We start from the raw sequence: 20,604 nt of genomic DNA on the forward strand, positions 1-20,604 counted from the left end.
AGAGACATATAGCAAGACAGTGAAAGAGAGAGAGAGAGCAAGAGAGAGAGAGAAAAGCAAGAAAGAGATAGCAAGAGAGACAGAGAGAGAGAGCAAGGGAGAGAGAAAGACATAGAGGAAGGGAAGGAGGGAGAGAGAAAGAGAGAAAAAAAGAGAGGAAGAAAGAAAGAAAGGGATGGAGAGAGAGAAAGAAGGGAAGGAAGGAAAAGAGAGAAAGAGGGAGAAATAGAGCGAAAGGGAGGAAGAGAGAGGGGTTTTTTGTCCAAACTTTTCTTTAGCCCGCCCCCCCGCCCCGCCCCCCTTCAGTGTTCCCCAGGATTTTGAAAATATGAATAATGTGCCGCGGCTCAAAAAAGGTTGGGAAACACTGCTCCAGACTATACAGATTGAGTTCATTATGTCTTTCCTGATACGTTTTATGCTTAAGACCTTCCACCATTCTTGTAGCCCGTCTTTGGACCCGTTCAATTTTGTCAATATCTTTTTGTAGGTGAGGTCTCCAGAACTGAACACAGTATTCCAAATGTGGTCTCACCAGCGCTCTATATAAGGGGATCCCAATCTCCCTCTTCCTGCTTGTTATACCTCTAGCTATTGTTTTCATATGCACCAAGACAAATTCCCTGTGTGTCCAATCACACTTGGCCAATAAAATTCTATTCTATTCTATAATGTTTTTAATTTTAATATTGCTATAATTTGTTAAAACTAATGACTTAATGGGTCATCTTTCAAAGTTTATTCAAATGTAGTAAATGAAAAATGATAGTAAAAACAAAACCCATTTTGGGATGTTTTACATTTTTTTGAATTGTAAATCTAGGGTACTCTCAGGGAGATTGGCTATTGTGTTGTTAATATAACTTCAGCACCCATAAGGTAATTTAGAGCTCCTACTAAGCATCTTATTAAGTAATTATCTGCAGGGCACATAAAATGAATTTACTTTAGAGTGGTGTGATTTGTAAAATTCTTGTTGATGCAAGATTTTCTCCTTTGCATTTCTTCATGTTTATATATTAAAAACAACAATCTCAGAAATTATTCTCCTGAAGAGAATATAAAATTAAGTACACAATACTGGGGAAATATAGTCAGATTTAATTCCAGAGCTCACAATCAGTGAAATTAGTTTTTTGACAACTGATTTATACTGGGAACAAATAACTGATTCTATCTCTGGATGTTATATGAAATTTTTCCACAGAGGCAAATGAAATGAATATTGCTTTGTTCATAGAAGGCAAAAAAAAGTTTTATTTTCATAGATAGGCATCCATCATATTTACAGTAGTGGTTCAAACCTGAGTATGTTACACGGTGGATACACATTTTCTTTTTTATGTTTTTCTATTTCATTATCCCATTATTCGCTTCAGCCACATTACATATCTTGAGGTCTTGGTAAATATAAATGCTTTCCAGTTAACTGATTTGGTTGCCCATGGTTCTAAAACTCCGGTGAGAAACCATGTCCCTTTATAGGGGACAGCAATAAAACTTCCTCCCGCAAGCATTTCCTTGGCTTGCGCTTCACCGTAGCCGCAGAATTCCCTTGTTATCAAATTTCTGTTGAGAATTTGCTTGCAATTATTCTCGCTGAGGTAGGAAATGGGCCGCTGTAGCAGGGAAGGTGTCAGGTGACTTCTGTTTGCACTCCAGCCACTAAGACTACCTTCCATTTGTGAAATCAACACATGCTCTGCAAAATCTCTTTCTGGAATGCATATGGGCAGATGGTTTCTGTCGCAGTCAATTTGGCTGCTAAGCTCAAGTAAAGCCAGGTTGTTCTCGCCAGTGGTGTTGTCGTAGCGGAGATGTATATTTGACTCTTTCACTGGTATTATTTGACTCAGTCCATGCAGCTTGTTGATTCCTGAACAGATAAAATTGTATTTATTGGTCATTACAATATTTTATTTTATTTATTTATTTATTTATTTATTACTTAGATTTGTATGCCGCCCCTCTCCGAAGACTCGGGGCGGCTCACAACACGTGGAAACAATAGCTTTTCTTTGGACTGGGTCTACATTAAACAAACGAAAAAGGCCATCTTGCTCATGCCAGTTAAGTTGCTCATGTTAAGGAATAGAGAAAAATATAACCACAGTGTTGTGGTTAGCTCTGGCCCAGCTCCTGCCCCAAGGAATGTGCAGGTGGATGTGGGGGAAACATCCACATGCCGCAGGCCTGTTTTGCTCCCGATGGAATCTGCCGACAAAGCCTCCTCTGACCAAGGAAGCGTGAGTGACAGGGAAGAGGGGAGTTTGGCAGACAGCCCAGGAGGAGATCAATCATCTGTATCATCCTTGGATTCTGAACAAGAATTAATGACACATCCATGCATGCGTAGAGTGATGCATAAGAGACAACAACTGAAGGATTATTACAAGAGAAAACGAGGCCACCTGTGGTTGGGTGGGGCTGCTGTAATTAGTGCTACAGATAAAAGTGCAACCTGGTGTTTTAGCCTCATGGCAGTTTATCTGATTCATTGTTTCGTCAAGATCGTGGTTTTTGTGCTGTTCAAGATTGTGTGTGGACTCTCTGGACTTTAGAATTGGACTCAATTTCCCAGTTATTGGGTAAGCAATTGGATTGCATTTAACCTGTGCCTTGTGTGTACCAGAAAATCTCTTTGACATTTAAAAAGGGAGCTGTTTCTGTTTTTCTGTTTATAAAAACTTTTGGGTTTTCCTTTTATCGTGTGGTGTGTGTCTTCCTGGACTAATTACCCTGTAATTACGGGCGGTTCAAACACGCCGGCAGAACACACAGGGAGGAAGGAACGGTGTCTTGAAAACATTTAAATATAAACAACTGAAGTTATTAATGCAGTAATGCTAATAGATTGTGCATCTCTTGGGATCTATGGGGTTCAGTAAAACAAAGATAACAAAAATTATTTCCTTTGCTCAGAAGTGTAGAAAATCATCTCGACATAGTGTAGGAGGGAAAAAAAGAAATACATGTTGGCTTTAGATCTATTTACCATATTTTTCGGAGTATAAGACGCACCTTAGTTTTTGGGGAGGAAATTAGGGAAAAGAATCTGCTTACCAGATATTCATCTGGGTCGCATCCTTAATCTGGTCAGTTTCAGCACATTATTTTATCCCCTGGTTAGGGCTTTAAAAAAAACTTACTTGGAGAGAGTAACAATGAAAGAGCTTGCAAGCCAGTAATAGCTGGGAACATTGTTAGAACCTGGTTAGGGCTGGAAAGAAAAATTCTGAGCAAATAGACCAATGAAAAAAAACCTGCAAAGACTTAGGATTTGGAAAACATTCTTCACAAAGAATAAAAATGAAAGAGCTTGCAAGCCGGTAAGAGCTGGGAACATCATTAGCACCTGGTTAAGGCTGGAAAGAAACATTTAGAGCAAGTTAGAGCAATAAAAAAAAAACCCTGCAAAGACAGGGCTTGGAAAACATTCTTAGCAGACAGTAACAATGAAAGTTTGCAAGCTGTAAGAGCTGGGAACATTAACACCTGGTTAGGACTGAAAAGAAATTTACTTGGAGCAAGTTAGAGTAATGAAAAAAACTCTGCAAAGACTTAAAACTTGGAAAACATTCTTAGCAGACAGTAACAATGAAAGCGCTTACAAGCTGTAAGAGCTGGGAAGATTGTTAACACCAAGTTAGGGCTGGTGGGGGAAAGCACTGAAAAAAGCTGCATTCAGAGTATAAGATGGACCTGAATTTTCAGCCTCTTAGGGAAGAAAAGGTGTGTCTTATAGACCGAAAAGTACGGTAACCAGGGTTGAAATAAGAATTAATAATGTACATATTCGAAGCTGGTTATACCAATAAGTGGTGTGAAACCACTAATTTTATATAGCATGAAAAACATAGAAGACTGACGGCAGAAAAAGACTTCATGGTCCATCTAGTCTGACCTTATACTATTTTCTGTATTTTATCTTAGGATGGATATATGTTTATCCCAGGCATGTTTAAATTCAGTTACTGTAGATTTACCAACCATGTCTACTGGAAGTTTGTTCCAAGGATCTACTACTCTTTCAGTAAAATAATATTTTCTCATGTTGCTTTTGATCTTTCCCCCAACTAACTTCAGATTATGTCCCCTTGTTCTTGTATTCACTTTCCTATTAAAACACTTCCCTCCTGAACCTTATTTAACCCTTGTGTCCTGCAGACTATACAGACTGAGTTCATTAAGTCTTTCCTGATAAATTTTATGCTTAAGACCTTCCACCATTCTTGTAGCCCGTCTTTGGACCCGTTCAATTTTGTCAATATCTTTTTCTAGGTGAGGTCTCCAGAACTGAACACAGTATTCCAAATGTGGTCTCACCGGCACTCTATATAGCGGGATCACAATCTCCCTCTTCCTGCTTGTTATACCTCTAGCTATGCAGCCAAGCATCCTACTTGCTTTTCCTACCGCCCGACCACACTGCTCACCCATTTTGAGACTGTCAGAAATCACTACCCCTAAATCCTTCTCTTCTGAAGTTTTTGCTAACACAGAACTGCCAATACAACACTCAGATTGAGGATTCCTTTTCCCCAAGTGAAAAGAGAAGAGGTGGCCCCAATTTCACATAGTGGCATATTTAGGTCAGTAATATTTGTCACACTTGTGGTTGGGCAAGTGGGGGGCTATAGTGCAAAGCCAGAGCTAGAAATGCAACAATTTTGCCCACACATATCTGTCCCTGTATAGGCCTTACCAGCCACCTGCGGACACATCGCATACAGCCCGCAAACCATTAGATGCCAAGGTCCATTTCGAACACGATGAACGAACATCATCATCGTCATATGTCATATGTCCCATCATATGTCCCAACATCATATGTGGTCCCTTTATCATAACTCTCCGGCATTTTTTAATGAAGTCTCCCATCCAAATTAATTCATTAATGATGACAAAGTTGGCTGAGTGTTAGCCATCAAGGTGATAGTGTCTGTCTATCCATCCATCCATCCATGCTGTACATACATAACATAAAGTAACATCACAAGTTTGCAGGTAAACATTCTGAATCTACTAATACTTTTACTGGATGTATTTGAGTTTCTGTTTCTTCAAAATGCCCAATACCAAAAGTAACAGTTATTAAGTTACTTACCAATCATAACACTAACGGGAGACAGCAACGCACATTCAGCTGTAGTCAACACAAAATTAGTTTTCAGGAGAACACCTCCACAGATCCATTTTCCCTCTGAATTTAACAGCAACACCTTAAAAACAAAGCAAACCAGCATTTCCCTTGCTCCTTTCAGGTAACCTGCCCATTATGGCCATAAGTAGTGATTGTAAAGTAGTCATCATGTGGCTGATTTAATTTTATGACCCTTTTGGGGCAGTTAAGCAAATCACCATGGTCCTTAAGTGAGTGCAGTCATTAAACAAATACTGTACTGTGGTCATTAAGCAAGCCCGTTATTTGTATTTATTTTGCAAAATCTGGAAGCAAACACCTTTTTCTGGTAAAACCAATCATCATGACAGTGGGACACTGCAAATGGCCATAAATGTGGGCTGGCTAAGTACACGAAATACTATTGCATGACTACAGGTGAACCTGACTGCCAAAATTCAGGAACTGGATCACATTACCTTTTAGGGATCTGTTATTACTTTGAATATTAACTAAGTCAGTGTTTCCCAACTTTGGCAACTTGAAGATATTTGGACTTCAACTCCCAGAATTCCCCAGCCAGCGAATGACCATTTCATGTGGGTCGCCTGAGACCCTGGGAAAAGACAAATTTCTATTCTATTCTATTCTGGCATCTTGGAACATATTTTTACAATCCGACCAATCAGGTGTTTACAGGGGGGGTGTCTCTCTGAACTTTCTGCCAATCAGCTCAAAGCTCTGTTGGGAGAATTGGCACTAGACTTATGGTTGGGGGTCACCACAACATGAGGAACTGTATTAAGGGGTCGTGGCCTTAAAAAGCTTGAGAACCACTGCTTTAGAGCTACACACAAGGTAAAATAGAACACTTATACATGAAATATGTCCATGTGATTTTGGAGGGGGGAAAATTGTTGGGTATATCCACCTGCTTTACTGCGATTATTATAGACAGGTGTGAGATACTATATATAGTACCAGCAGCCGAAGGCTACGAGCCGGAACACTAAATTGCGCTCACCACCGTGGCTCATAGGTTCTAGCGGGACCAGTGCGGTTTTGCTGCTCCACCTGTGGAGGTAGTAAAATTGCGCATGGAGCCACAGATGTGCCCGTGTTTCGGCAAGGTTTTTTTGCTTCCACACATGCCGAAACATGGGCGTACCTACGGCTCCGTGCGCAATTTTGCTACCTCCACAGGTACAGCAGCCAAATTGCGCTGGTCCTGCAACAACTTATGAGCCACGGCGGTGAATGCAATTTAGCATTCTGGCTCGTAGCCCACCGCTGAGTACCAGTCCTCAAACAATTTCCATGCCAAACAGTTGTTTTGTACTGTACTAAATTATTATCTTACTGTAAGATGAAATAAGGAGAGCTGCCACCTATTGGTGGGCGGCAGTAAAGACATATCAGTTGACCCCCCCTAAACCAGGGGTGTCAAATTCATGTCATGGTATCGTCACATGATGTATTGGGACTTCCCCCATTGCTAAAATGGGCGTGGCCAGCATGTGACGTATCTGGTCTGTGGGTAAGAGCCTGCCCTAAAGTAATATGGAACCAACTATCCCTGATATCTGTACTGCTCCCACCCTACTGGCCTGTAAGGCCACGAAGACCTGGCTTTGCTGGCAGGCCTGGGGGGCCATGAATTAACAACTGACAAGGCCATGCTGTATGAATGGTATGTATGTATGGGATTATGACTGCTTTATAATTAATGGGTTTCTTTTTTAATACAGGGTTTTATAGTTTTAGATTATATTTGACTTCTTTTTATTGTTTTGTATCTATTTGTATTTCTATTTATAATATTATTGTAAGGTGCCCTTAGTCCTTCGGGACTGGGCGGCATAGAAGTCAAATAGATAGATAGATAGATAGATAGATAGATAGATAGATAGATAGATAGATAGATAGATAGATAGATAGATAGATGATAGATAGATGATAGATAGATGACAGATAGATAGATAGATGATAGATAGATAGATGATAGATAGATAGATGATAGATAGATGATAGATAGATAGACAGATGATAGATAGATGATAGATAGATAGATGATAGATAGATAGATGATAGATAGATAGATAGATGATAGATAGATGATAGATAGATGATAGATAGATGATAGATAGATAGATGATAGATAGATGATAGATAGATAGATGATAGATAGATAGATGATAGATAGATGATAGATAGATGATAGATAGATGATAGATAGATGATAGATAGATGATAGATAGATAGATGATAGATAGATGATAGATAGATGATAGATAGATGATAGATAGATAGATAGATAGATAGATGATAGATAGATGATAGATAGATAGATGATAGATAGATAGATAGATAGATGATAGATAGATGATAGATAGATAGATAAATTTGATTTTGTTTGTTTTGTAATTTCTATTTTAAATTTTACTTTTCTGATCTACAATCATGATTTGGATTTGGATTAGACCACCTGTAAGCATTACAAGTTTGTTTTTGAGTCTCAACAGCCAGACCAAATCAGGAGCTCCTCCATCCTTTTGGGTACCTGCCAAGGGAATTCTCCGTCAGCTGGAATGACTGAACATGAAAGAGGTTCCTGAAATCTTCCACAGGCACATTCGTCTGGCAATATATTGCAAGAAGAGAAAACAATGTCATTGTTAATGGGTCAATTTCAAAAGACAACTATTTTTTGTTAAATTTTATTAAAACAAATGTTTTTTTTAAAGCAACAAATTAGGTCTTTGGTTGATGAAAGCAATCACCCTTTAACTATTTCGCTACCATTTGCATTCTGTATTGAGTAACATCTTTGGAATTAGATTATTCCCCCCACCACCACAAAACTTTGGTATTCAGCTAAGGGGAAGCGGCAACTATCTGGAGCTTTATTGCTTTAAAATGTAGAAATAGATAACATTTTAAATAAATCTAGAAAGAGGGCAGAGATGAGCAGCAAAGACGGTTAGGGCAGTGTTTCCCAACCTTGGCAACTTGAAGATATCTGGACTTCAACTCCTGGGAGTTGAAGTCCAGATATCTTCAAGTTGCCAAGGTTGGGAAACACTGGATTAGGGGACTGAAAGCTAAAACCTGAAAGCTAAAACCTGAAGAACAGCTGTAGAAATTGGGTATGTCCACTTTAATTAAGAGAAGGAGTAGGGGTGACACAATATCTAATGAAATTCCACAAACCAAGGAGTCAAGCTATTTTTCAAAGCACCCCAAGACAGGACAAGAAGCAATGGATGGAAACTAATCAAGGAGAGAAACAACCTAGAAATAAGGATAAATTTTCTAACAGAACAATTAATCAGTGGAACACTTCATCTTCAGAAGTTGTGAGTGCTTCAAGGTGGAGGTTTTTAACAACAGTTTAGGCAATCATTTGTCTGAAAAGCGTATAGGGTTTCCTGCTTGAGCAAGGGGTTGGACCTGAAGACCTCCAAGATCCCTTCCAACTCTGTTATTCTGTTGTGTGCTCTTGTTTTCTGATGGTTTATTTTTTTCCCTGTAGATGTAGAGCAAAGCTGAAGCAGGATCAAAACTGTTCATTACAGTGTTCCCTCGATTTTCGCGGGAGATGCGTTCCGAGACCGCCCGCGAAAGTTGAATTTCCGCGAAGTAGAGATGCGGAAGTAAATACACTATTTTTGGCTATGAACAGTATCCCAAGCCTTCCCTTAACACTTTAAACTCCTAAATTTACAATTTCCCATTCCCTTAGCAACCATTTAGATTATTACTCACCATTACATTTCATTTCATTTTATTGGATTTGTATGCCGCCCCTCTCCGTAGACTCAGGGCGGCTAACAACAGTAATAAAAACAACGTGCGACAATCCAATACTAAAAACTAAAAACCCTTAATTTAAAACCAATCATATATACAAATGTACCATACATAAATTGTGGAAACCGCGGGGGAAATGATTTAAAGTTTATTTAAAAAAATGTTTTTTAAAGGCAGATGAAAGTTTGACAATGACATATGACGTCATCGAGCAGGAAAAACTGGTATAGGGGGAAAAAAGAGTAAAGTATTTTTTAATTAATATTTTTGAAAAACCGTGGTATAGACGTTCCGCAAAGTTCGAACCCGCAAAAATCGAGGGAACACTGTATTCCTTTTTACTGGAGATCCAGCCTCCTCTAAATGGAATGGCAGTGAACTGTATTTACATTTCCTGTTATGTTTAGAATGAGCTACATTTTGCAGTGAAGGGATTATTGCAAATACGTCATCTTTTCCCAGTCCTTAATGTAACCTCAGATACTGACAAAGAAACCAGAGATAATTTCAGTTCATTCATTCAATATGCATACAATACTGATTCCTAGGTTACCTTCCAAGATCTCTTTAAAAAAAAAAAAAAGTCTACATACCTTCTGCAATGCATGATTTACCGTCTTCCCCCAGTTTATAGCCTTGGGCACATGAACAGCGGTAATAATTGAATTCTGGATAGCAGAATTGCTGACACCCTGTGTAGATTTCATGGCGGCACTCATTTTTAGCTATAGAAAATAAAATGTCATTTTTACAAGGTACTCATGAAATGGGAAGTAAGAAATCAAATTATTCTGCAAAAAAGCAGCAAGGACTTTGTTTCGCTAATATTTGTTCTTTTTTAGTGGCTATCCCCCACCCTCCATTTATTTCTGAGAATACCATTTGCCAGACTCTTATTTCTGTGAAATGTACAGATTTTTTTATAATTGTCATAAGTTATTGGTAAATTTTTTTTTAATCAAAAGCTGCAGCTGTGTTTTGGAGAATGATAAGTGGCACCCAGATTTAGTCATAGAAAAGCTTCAATGAAATCGTTGTATAAAGTTCCATTGTTATTTGGAACACAGTATGAATCACATGTATTGAGTCAGCTTTAAATTTTGATAGTAGATTTGAGAAACTAAGAGTGGAAAAAGCCCCACAATGGACTAAAATGACTAGATTGTATCTGGTTCTGAGTATTCATGGCAAAATGATTTTGTATCTCCAGCCAAAACATTTCACAATCTGAGGTTAGTTGGGGGAAAGATCAGAAGGAACGTGAGAAAATATTATTTTACTGAAAGATTAGTAGATACCTGGAAGAAACATCCAGCAGACGTAGTTGGTGAATTTAAACATGCCTGGGATAAACATATATCCATCTTAAGATAAAATACAGGAAATAGTATAAGGGCAGACTAGATGGACCATGAGGTCTTTTTCTGCTGTCAATTTTCTATGTTTCAGTTCATTTCCAGTACGAATAAAAAACACAACAATGTAGTTTTCTATGAAATGTGGCAAGATAGTGATACCATTAGATGGGCTGTGAGTAATCATTTTCCCTTTCAACTTTTACTGCCCTCATAAAAATAGATGACCAATTAAAGACCAATTGTACTTTTCATTTTGCAAATGCATGTGCACAATACTCATGGAAAACCTTATGAGTCTTATTGTGTGGTTTGTCTTCAGAGAGACAATATTGGAAGGAAAAGGTCGGTATTGTAGTCCAAAAAGGGAAAAACAGCCAAAGCAAAAACAAAAGAGAAGTGAGAGTTCTTCAACCATAGCAACAGATTTGCAGAAAAGAAGAGAAAGTCCTATTTATGTTATTTTATTTGGATTTTTTTATCCCAAGCTTATTATTCCAGACAACCAAACACATAATATCCCATCGTCAGCATTCTTGTCCTTGTTGCAATAGTGTGCAATAGGGTTGATATTCCTGGAGGGGTCTGTAATATGGTAAATGATTTAGCTTTACTAGATAAATGGTCAAAGCAATGGAAACTGCAGTTTAATGTTTCCAAATGTAAAATAATGCAAAATGGGTGAGCAGTGTGGTTGGGTGGTAGGAAAAGCAAGTAGGATGCTTGGCTGCATAGCTAGAGGTATAACAAGCAGGAAGAGGGAGATTGTGATCCCCTTATATAGAGCGCCAGTGAGACCACATTTGGAATACTGTGTTCAGTTCTGGAGACCTCACCTACAAAAAGATATTGACAAAATTGAACGGGTCCAAAGATGGGCTACAAGAATGGTGGAAGGTCTTAAGCATAAAACGTATCAGGAAAGACTTAATGAACTCAATCTGTACAGTCTGGAGGACAGAAGGAAAAGGGGGGACATGATCGAAACATTTAAATATGTTAAAGGGTTAAATAAGGTTCAGGAGGGAAGTGTTTTTAATAGGAAAGTGAACACAAGAACAAGGGGACACAATCTGAAGTTAGTTGGGGGAAAGATCAAAAGCAACATGAGAAAATATTATTTTACTGAAAGAGTAGTAGATCCTTGGAACAAACTTCCAGCAGACATGGTTGGTAAATCCACAGTAACTGAATTTAAACATGCCTGGGATAAACATATAGCCATTGTAAGATAAAATACAGGAAATAGTATAAGGGCAGACTAGATGGACCATGAGGTCTTTTTCTGCCGTCAGTCTTCTATGTTTCTATGTTGCCACCAAAACAATGTGGCAGCAAGCACAAAGACAAGACAAATATCTCTGCTTGCAGAAGGATTTAAAGAGAAAAGAATGTCCATTGTGACTGTATATTGCTTATAAATTATTTATAGTAATTCAATGTAATAATTTCTAGTATTAGAAAACAGCAAACTATATTACTTATGGTTTATTATAATGAACCATAAGTAATATAGTTTGCTGTTTTCTAATTCAATAATTGTTGAACCATTATTAATTTCTTTTTCTTTCTTTTAATTATTAATAAATTTATTGAATATATACATTAAAAACAGGGTACAGAAAAGCAAAAGGGATATATATAATATACATTTATATATAACATTTATAATTTACTTATATAGTACACGTTGGTGGGGAGGGAGAAAAGAGGAAAGGTAGGGGGTTGGGGAAGAAGGGAGAGAGATATAAGGGGAAGGGGGATAGGAAATTGGAGCAAAAGGAGAGTGGTAAGAAGAGAAGGCCAAATTACTTCTCAGAGCATCCATGCAAAACACGAACTATTTTTATTAGGAATCATAAGACAAAACTTTAGTAAAGAAAACAGATATATTATAATTCACATTATTACAGCCGCAAGGATTTTATATGCACAATTCTGGAAACAAGGAAAAAACCCAACCGTTCTATCACTTTTGATTAAAATGTGCAGAAATGTCCAAGCTAACAATGGAACTGCGAAACAAGGATGAGACAGATTTCTACAAAGCATGGTTAAAAAAAAGAAATTACTTAAAAATTATTCATCAAGAAAAATATCCAACAAAAACAACTTGAAAAACTAGCAACCTACATCACAAATCATAACATGAAATTGAAACGACAAACTGTAAACATCGATTGACACAAACTTTAAATTACAAAGAAAACAAACCCTTAAACCACTGATACGTATTGGCACTAACAATTACATCCAAAACATATGGATAAAACTTTAGGGAAATTTACACCACCTATGGGCTCAAACCACAGGCCGCAAACCATGAAAGCCCCAGCTCTAACGCTGGCCTTCTCTTCGAACCATTATTAATTTCTTATTGGCACATGTTCTGTTTGATGAACAAAAACTGGTTTTTACCAAAAGCGCAGTTTATTCCTTCGAAGTCATCTCTACAGTCACACGTGTAGTCACGAATAGTGTCCCTGCATACACCATTATGAAGGCAGGGGCTGGAAGAGCACCGGATACCACCTGGGGAAAAAAAACCACACCTGCATTCAGAGCTTTCTAGCAAGGCAACTTAAATTTTGTTCCTCTTCATATGTTTATCTGTAAGCTACTAAGAAATTTTTCCTAAAGCATTTCCTAGGCTCAGTTTAAATTTTTGAAACCATTTCTTCTCTGCTGTGTGCTGTTCACCACTCGGGAATTCTCTAGATCAGTGCTTCCCAACCTTGGCAACTTGAAGAGATCTGGACTTCAACTCCCAGAATTCCCCAGCCAGCAAATGCTACTTCAACTTCAACCACAACAATACATGAGCACACAATAAATACAAACTTAAGGTTAAACCGCTCCAAACTTGATTGTAGAAAATACGACTTCAAGCAACAGAGTGGTCAATGCCTGGAATGTACTACTTGAATCTGCAGGTTCCTCCCCAAACCCCCATAACTTTAACTCTGGACTGTCTACTGTTGACCTCACCCCATTCCTTAGAGCAGTGATGGCGAACCTTTTTTTCCCTCGGGTACCAAAAGTGTGTGTGTATGCGTGTGTGCCCACACCCATAATTCAATGCCTGGGGACAGCAAAAATGGCCTCCTCCACCCTCTTGGAGGCCCTATGGAGGCCTGAAACAACTCATTTCCCAAATTCTGTTAGGCCCAGTAGGCCCCTTTTTCACCCTCCCTAAGTTCCAGAGGCAAAAATGCCCTCCCCCTCTCCCCTGGAGACTCTACAGAAGCTGAAAATGACCTCCTAGAGTCTCCAGGTAAGCCTAAAATCAGTTGGCTGGCATATACATGCGCGTTGGAGCTGAGCTAGGGTAATGGCTTGCGTGCCAGCAGATATGACTCCGCGTGCCACCTGTAGCACCCGTGCCATAGGTTCACCATCATTGCCTTAGAGGTCTGTAAAGGATGTGCATAAGAGCACCAACATGCCTACCATCCCCGTCCCACTGTCCCCATTTATTCATATCCATTTCCTGTACTCATAATCATGTTTATAATTATATCTGTTACCTTTTTCCGAACGCCATCACTCTACTAAACAAATAATTCCCTCAACACTGTCAGACTTTCTACTAAATCTGCACTTCTATTCTACTAGTTTTTCTCATCATTCCTATCACCCATTTCCTCCCATGTTGACTGTATGACTGTAACTTGTTGCTTATATCCTAAGATTTTTATTAATATTGCTTCTTCATTGCTTATTTGATCCCTATGACAATCATTAAGTGTCGTACCACATGATTCTTGACAAATGTATATTTTATTTTATGTATGCTGAGAGCATATGCACCAAGACAAATTCCTTGTGTGTCCAATCATACTTGGCCAATAAAATTCTATTCTATTCTATTCTATTATACATGCTTGACAAAATAAATAAATAAAACAAAACAAAACAAAACTATTGCCTACAAAAACAGGGCTGAGATTGTCTTTAGCTTGCAGGCCAGAATTTGATCCTCTGCTTTGTTCAGAGATAGTTTCACCTTGGCAACATGTGGATTACTCCCAACCGCAACTAGATAATTTTTTAAAATTATGACTAAATTTTAATAAATGTGTGCTTTTAGTCAGCTCCCTTGTTTTGCCATCAATAAAATCAGCCTGAATTTCCTTTGTGAAGGAAATTCAAGGTAATTTAAAAAAAAACTATGCATAAATAAGATTATTTTGAAATGCTTCTCAGCTGATTTGAGATTATTCTGTTATGAAGGCCTCTGAAAAAGGTTAGTGTTTTTCTAAAGAAAGATTTGATGCATTTTTCTGGAAAAAAAATAAAATAAACAAGAAACAAAAATGTTTATTTGTCGTAAAAATAAACATAATAAACTGAGTGCAGGATGAGCAGATCCATTTATTGTTTGGAAAAGAAAATACTAAATTATAACATTTCTATGTTTGTTTATTACTGCTGCAAGACCAGCCTGGAACTGTTTGAAAACTCTTTCATTTTTAAAGCAATGAGTCTAGATAAATAGTGCTGACTAGAATTCCTTCCTTCCTTCCTTCCTAGCCAAGAATAAAGAAGCAAACTTTGCATTAATGGCAGCATCTTCTCTTGGGTGTCCTGTTTAGAATAGTAAATTATACCAGCACAGCTGGTGATTTAAACGATAACATAAACATTCAGAATTCTTCAGTTACAAAGTACAGTATTTCTAAATTTCTTCTTAGGTACTCACCAAAGTAGTCACTCCAAAATTTATCCTGGAAAAAAGAAATGTAATTGTTTTCTTGTGCAATTGCAGACATATAAAAATGACTAATTGTAAGGGACATAAGACAGCTGCTTGATATTGGAGTGTAAAGAGATTGACCATTTGGTCAATACCTTTCAGCTCTCTGGTGTGCAAAAAAAGGGAGGGGGCATAATCACATCTAATAGACAAAGATGTGATTATGCCCCCCTTTTTTTTTGTTTGCAGAGATAGGCTACAGCAAATCAAAACATATTACAGTGTTCCCTCGATTTTTGCGGGTTCGAACTTTGTGAATAGCCTATACCACGGTTTTTAAAAAAATATTAATTAAAAAATACTGCACCGCTTTTTTCATATACCACGTTTTTTCCATCCGATGACGTCATACGTCATTGCGAAACTAATAATTTTTGCAAATAAATATTTATTTATTTATTTATTATTTAGATTTGTATGCCGCCCCTCTCCGCGGACTCGGGGCGGCTCACAACAAGGCCTAAACAAATCGTAACAAATCCAAAATAACAAAAACCATAATTATTGTTAATAAATAATTATGTTTATAAATATCAGGATCACTATTCAATGGTGAGTACCAGTAATAATGGTGAGTAAATGGTTGTTAAGGGAATGGGAAATGGTAATTTAGGAGTTTAAAGTGTTATGGGAAGGCTTGTGATATTGTCCATAGCCAAAAATGGTGTATTTACTTCCGCATCTGTACTTCGCAGAAATTCAACTTTCGCGGGCGGTCTCGGAACGCATCCCCCGTGAAAATCGAGGGAACACTGTATTGCCCTTGTACATTTTCTCTGCTCTGCTGAACACTAACTGTACTGTCTCCCAGTTTGGGGCTCTTCCCCACAGCCAATTTAAAGTACCATTCATCACTCCCTGAGTTGACCAAAAACAATATAAAATATGCTGCTTTCTGTTCTGTCTAGACGGGTAACTGATCAAATTAAAAACCACACACACTCAAAGGATGATATATAAAAGAATATTGCTTAAAAAAACATTCAGGTAAATAATGGTTAATAGATCTAAGTCTAAATTAGTCCATTCTGGCAGTCTACCCAACTTAATGTTTCTGAGATAAGGACAGGTCTGGGACGGAAGCCAAAACTCATTAGGATTTTCCTTTGAAGTGATTCTGTCATTCAAACGGACTTACATTTCACTGTAGCCCTTCAGACAATGCAGATTGCATGAATTAGAGCGATCTAGAAGCAGGAAGGCACTTTTAACTCCAGCTCACACACGGCCATGATTTTAGGAACGTTGTTCGCCATGCCCACTGCTGTCACTTATATAGTAACAAGGCATGGCCAAGTGTTCCATAGAGCTATTAATGCAAAGATCCCTTCTTTCTCAGATACTCCTGTCTGGATATAGTTCTTCTCACTCTTGCGTCTAACATGGGCCCCTCCTCTATTTCATCTTCCTCCTCTGACTCATTCAATACCACAACAGGGTGTGCTACAGTCTCTGGTGGGTCCTCAGTCTCTAACCCTGCATCACTCACTATCAGACTTGGGTGTCAAGAACACTGGCCTAGGATACCAATACGGATCCATCTCTCGATCCTCGAAATCCGTGATCAGCTGAGCTGGACATGGACCAGTCACAACACTCATAGGAACAGTACTGGCAAATCGTGCTGTGTATTATGATCAGGGATTGATGGATTGCTCCAGTTTTGTTTCCTTTCTTTCACTAAACATTTGGTTCAGTTTGGTTTGGGGGTTAGAAACTGGGAGACTGTGAGTTCTAGTCCTGCCTTAGGCAAGAGAAGCTGGCTGGGATGCCTTGGGTCAGTCATGCTCTCTCACCCAATTGTTAAGGAAAAAATAGGAGGAGGAAGGAGTGCTAGATATGTTCACCACTTTGAATTACAGTGATACCTCGTCTTATAAACGCCTCGTCATACAAACTTTTTGAGATACAAACCTGGGGTTTAATTTTTTTTTGCCTCTTCTTACAAACTATTTTCACCTTACAAACCCACTGCTGCCGCTGGGATGCCCCGCCTCCAAACATCCTTGGCAGCGAAGCACCCGTTTTGCGCTTCTGGGATTCCCCTGAGGATTCCCTCCATGGGAAACCCCACCTCCGGACTTCCTTGTTTTTGTGAAGCTGCAGGGGAATCCCAGCAGTGCAAAAATGGGTATTTCACTGGCAATGGAAGTCCAGAGGTGGGGTTTCCCAGCGAGGGGAGCCTAAATGAAATCGCAGCATCGCCAAAACACAGAGGTCCGGAGGTGGGGTTTCAAGGACTTCGGTGTTTTTGCGATGCTGCGATTTCACTGATGCTGCATTCACTGAGAAACCCCTACCTCCGGACTTCCGTTGCCAGCGAAGCGCTCGTTTTTGTGATGCTGGGATTCCCTTGCAGCATCGCAAAAACACAGAAGTCCGGAGGTGGGGTTTCCCATGGAGGGGAGCCTCAGGGAAATCCCAGCAGTGCAAAACCGGGCGCTTCGGCTGGCAAAAAGGGGTGAATTTTGGGCTTGCACGCATTAATCGCTTTTCCATTGATTCCTATGGGAAACATTGTTTCGTCTTACAAACTTTTCACCTTAAGAACCTCGTCCTGGAACCAATTAAGTTTGTAAGACAAGGTATCACTGTATTTATAAAACATGGGAAAATATTTAAATATAAAAAATTAAAACCTTAAAGTGGAGAAGGCATGCCTGCATTAACCTAAAGTGGCCAACAGGTGTCAGGCTGAGTTATGTGGAATGCAAACATAACACCCTGGTGAAGCATTTTGCACTTGTATAGAAATGGTTTAGAATAGTGATGATGAATCTATGGCACGGGTGCCACAGGTGGCACACGGAGCCATATCTGCTGGCACGCGAGCCGTTGTCCTAGCTTAGCTCCAACATGCATGTGTGTGCCAGCCAGCTGATTTTTTGGCTTGCACCGAGACTCTGGGAGGGTGTTTTTGGCTTTGAGAGAGCCTCTGGGGGAATGGAAGAGGGCATTTTTACCCTCCTCCGGCTCCAGGGAAGTCTTTGGAGCCTGGGGAGTGTGAAACACAAGCCTGCTGGGCCCACCAGAAATTAGGAAACAGGCCATTTCTGGCCTCCAGAGGGCCTCCAGGGGGTGGGGGAAACTCTTTTCACCCTCCCCATGCATTGAATTATGGCTGTGGGCACTCGCACATGCTCTTTCAACACCTGAAGAAAAAAAGGTTTAAAAGGATTCCAGAATGAATTTTCTGCAGATATTACTGTGGACACATTTCCATTGAAATGCCATCAAGGGGACTTGGCTCATAAAGGAATTAACTTGTTTGTATGGAAATGTTATTTTGAAAATACATACAGTTTTCTCTGTGTTTTCAAAAGCCTCTCTTGCTTCCTCATAGGTACACCTTTCCTCGAAGCATTCTCTCTCTATATTCCCTCGGAAAATTTCCTCAAACAACATAAAAGCAGCACGCCTGGGTCTTGCCAGGACTTGATTTGCATCTTCTGTTTTCAGGAACACTTAAGAGAAGGACAAGGGAAAAATCAGAAACCTAATCCTTCTCCATCGCAGCCCATCTGCTCAAGTGTGGAAAGGATTTAAAACAGCCCCATATCTTTGCGCCCCACAAACCTAATATAAACCTAATCCTAGGTAGCTTCTGCTCTGACAATCTCACACTACTTACCAGAGCTTACAAAACTTTTGCCAGACCCATTCTCGAATACAGCTCATCTGTTTGGAACCCATATCACACCTCAGACATTAACACCCTTGAAAATGTCCAAAGATACTTCACCAGAAGAGCCCTTCACTCCTCCACTCGAAATAGAATACCCTACGAGACTAGACTTTCAATCCTGGCCCTAGAAAATTTAGAACTAAGACGCCTTAAACAAGATCTAAGTATTGCCCACAAGATCATATACAGTTGACCTATCCAGATTCCTAAGAGGTCAGTAAGGGGCGAGTACAAGTGCACTAGAGTGCCTTCCGTCCCCTGTCCTATTGCTCTCCTAAATCTCCTATACCTTTCTTCTATTCCTATATCTCTTCTTCTATTCTTTCATTGATATGTTCTATTACTATACCTTCTTTTCTATTATTTCTTAGATATATTTTACAATGAGTATCTCCTCTATAACCTTCATCGTGTATTTATACCCACTAAAACCCTCATTGTGTATTGGACTAACTAACTAACTAACTAACTAACTAACTAACTAACTAACTAACTAACTAACTAACTAAACTAACTAACTAACTAACTAAATAAATAAATAAATAAATAAAACTGTAATAGTCCGAAAATATCATTCCTTGGAAAATAACCGCTTGGCTGAAACTAATACCATCAAAGTGGGAGATGGTACATGGGAGGATTATTTATCGCGTGGTTTGCTTCTGCAAAATTTAATATGGTCATTCTGCACAAAACTCTCCTTCAATAATGGCAAAATGAAAATGTTTAATGCTGGATTAAAATGGTATGGCAACAACTTTGAACTTCACCTATATATTGAATAACAAATAAAACTGAATAGGGATGGGAAGGCTCTCATTTTGTTCAGAAATATGTCTCTAGATACGAGAAGCCATTTTTTGTTTTAATATTTCATATGAAAATAAATCTACAGGCTTTGTTTTCCAAGCACACCTCCGTGGAACTGGTAGAATAGCAATGGAGAAAATAAGACAGAGAAGAGCAAAATATTCTGTTTCCTTCCCATATGGCCCACTTCTTTCTCGCAAAATCCAAAATGCAACTAATTTAGTTTTAAAACTTCTGTCTCAGTTTACCTTTAACTAGGCAGTATGTCTTATGGCATCCAATAAGACTGTTTCTAAGCCTCAAGCATTGGATTGCATTCTTAGTTTATTATTAAGGGATAAATGGCATGAGTCATTTCAGGATGTTAGTACTAATATAAACTTTCCTTCATCTAATGTATTTTTCCCTCCTGTGCAATAACAAACATTATTGGGGAATTAACTCTTAAAGGTATAGCGTAATAAGAGGTTAGTATATCCTTTCCTTGTGCTCTTGTTTCTGTTTTTGAAAAGTAAGTGTTAATATTATGTGAGCAAAACTTCCTACCTGTCAGGTCTACGGAGTGAGCCATAAATACAAATAAGAAAAAGCATGTTATCCATTTGCGAATTCCCATTTTGGTTCCCTAGGCGTAGTTGGCTGAATTTTGTCTGCCTAACCGTGGCCCTTTGATAAAGACACAGAATGAACAAAGTTTAAAGTGCAACTTTGGAAGCCTGCTTCAAAAAAAGAGGAGGCAGAGCAATGACAACACAGTGTGTCAACAATTGGGATTTCACTTTAGATTAGATTATTGTAAGAGCTGGAAGGGACCTTGCAGTACATCTAGTCCAAGCGGGAGTCACTGCACTATTTTGGACAAAATGTACTTAAAGGAAACCTTGAACAAAAACGTGTGGCATTCATGCTACCTTTTATCAGATGAACCAATATGTATTTTCAAACTGCACATGTCTATAAATGTCCTTCTGACTTTGTCCTTTGATATAAATACTGTATCATAAGCACTGTATCAACTGTATCTGCTCTGAGTCTTTGGAGAGGGGTGACATACAAATCTAATAAA

The 20,604-nt window shown here is 38.8% G+C and overlaps 1 protein-coding gene across 1 annotated transcript; it reads right to left on the reverse strand.

Annotated features, from left to right (window-relative positions):
• Positions 1-1,229: 1,229 nt before the first annotated feature.
• On the reverse strand, positions 1,230-20,228 carry PROZ (protein Z, vitamin K dependent plasma glycoprotein). The gene is made up of 8 exons (XM_070751142.1): positions 20,085-20,228; positions 18,344-18,507; positions 14,990-15,014; positions 12,706-12,819; positions 9,526-9,657; positions 7,683-7,759; positions 5,108-5,222; positions 1,230-1,876 (listed from the first exon to the last, which is right to left on the reverse strand). The coding sequence occupies exons 1-8, from the start codon at positions 20,152-20,154 to the stop codon at positions 1,359-1,361; spliced, it is 1,215 nt and encodes a 404-aa protein (XP_070607243.1). The 5' UTR covers positions 20,155-20,228; the 3' UTR covers positions 1,230-1,358.
• Between the last annotated feature and the right edge of the window lie 376 nt (positions 20,229-20,604).

This window comes from Erythrolamprus reginae, chromosome 4, assembly GCF_031021105.1.
Source record: "Erythrolamprus reginae isolate rEryReg1 chromosome 4, rEryReg1.hap1, whole genome shotgun sequence".
Lineage (NCBI taxonomy): Eukaryota > Metazoa > Chordata > Lepidosauria > Squamata > Dipsadidae > Erythrolamprus > Erythrolamprus reginae.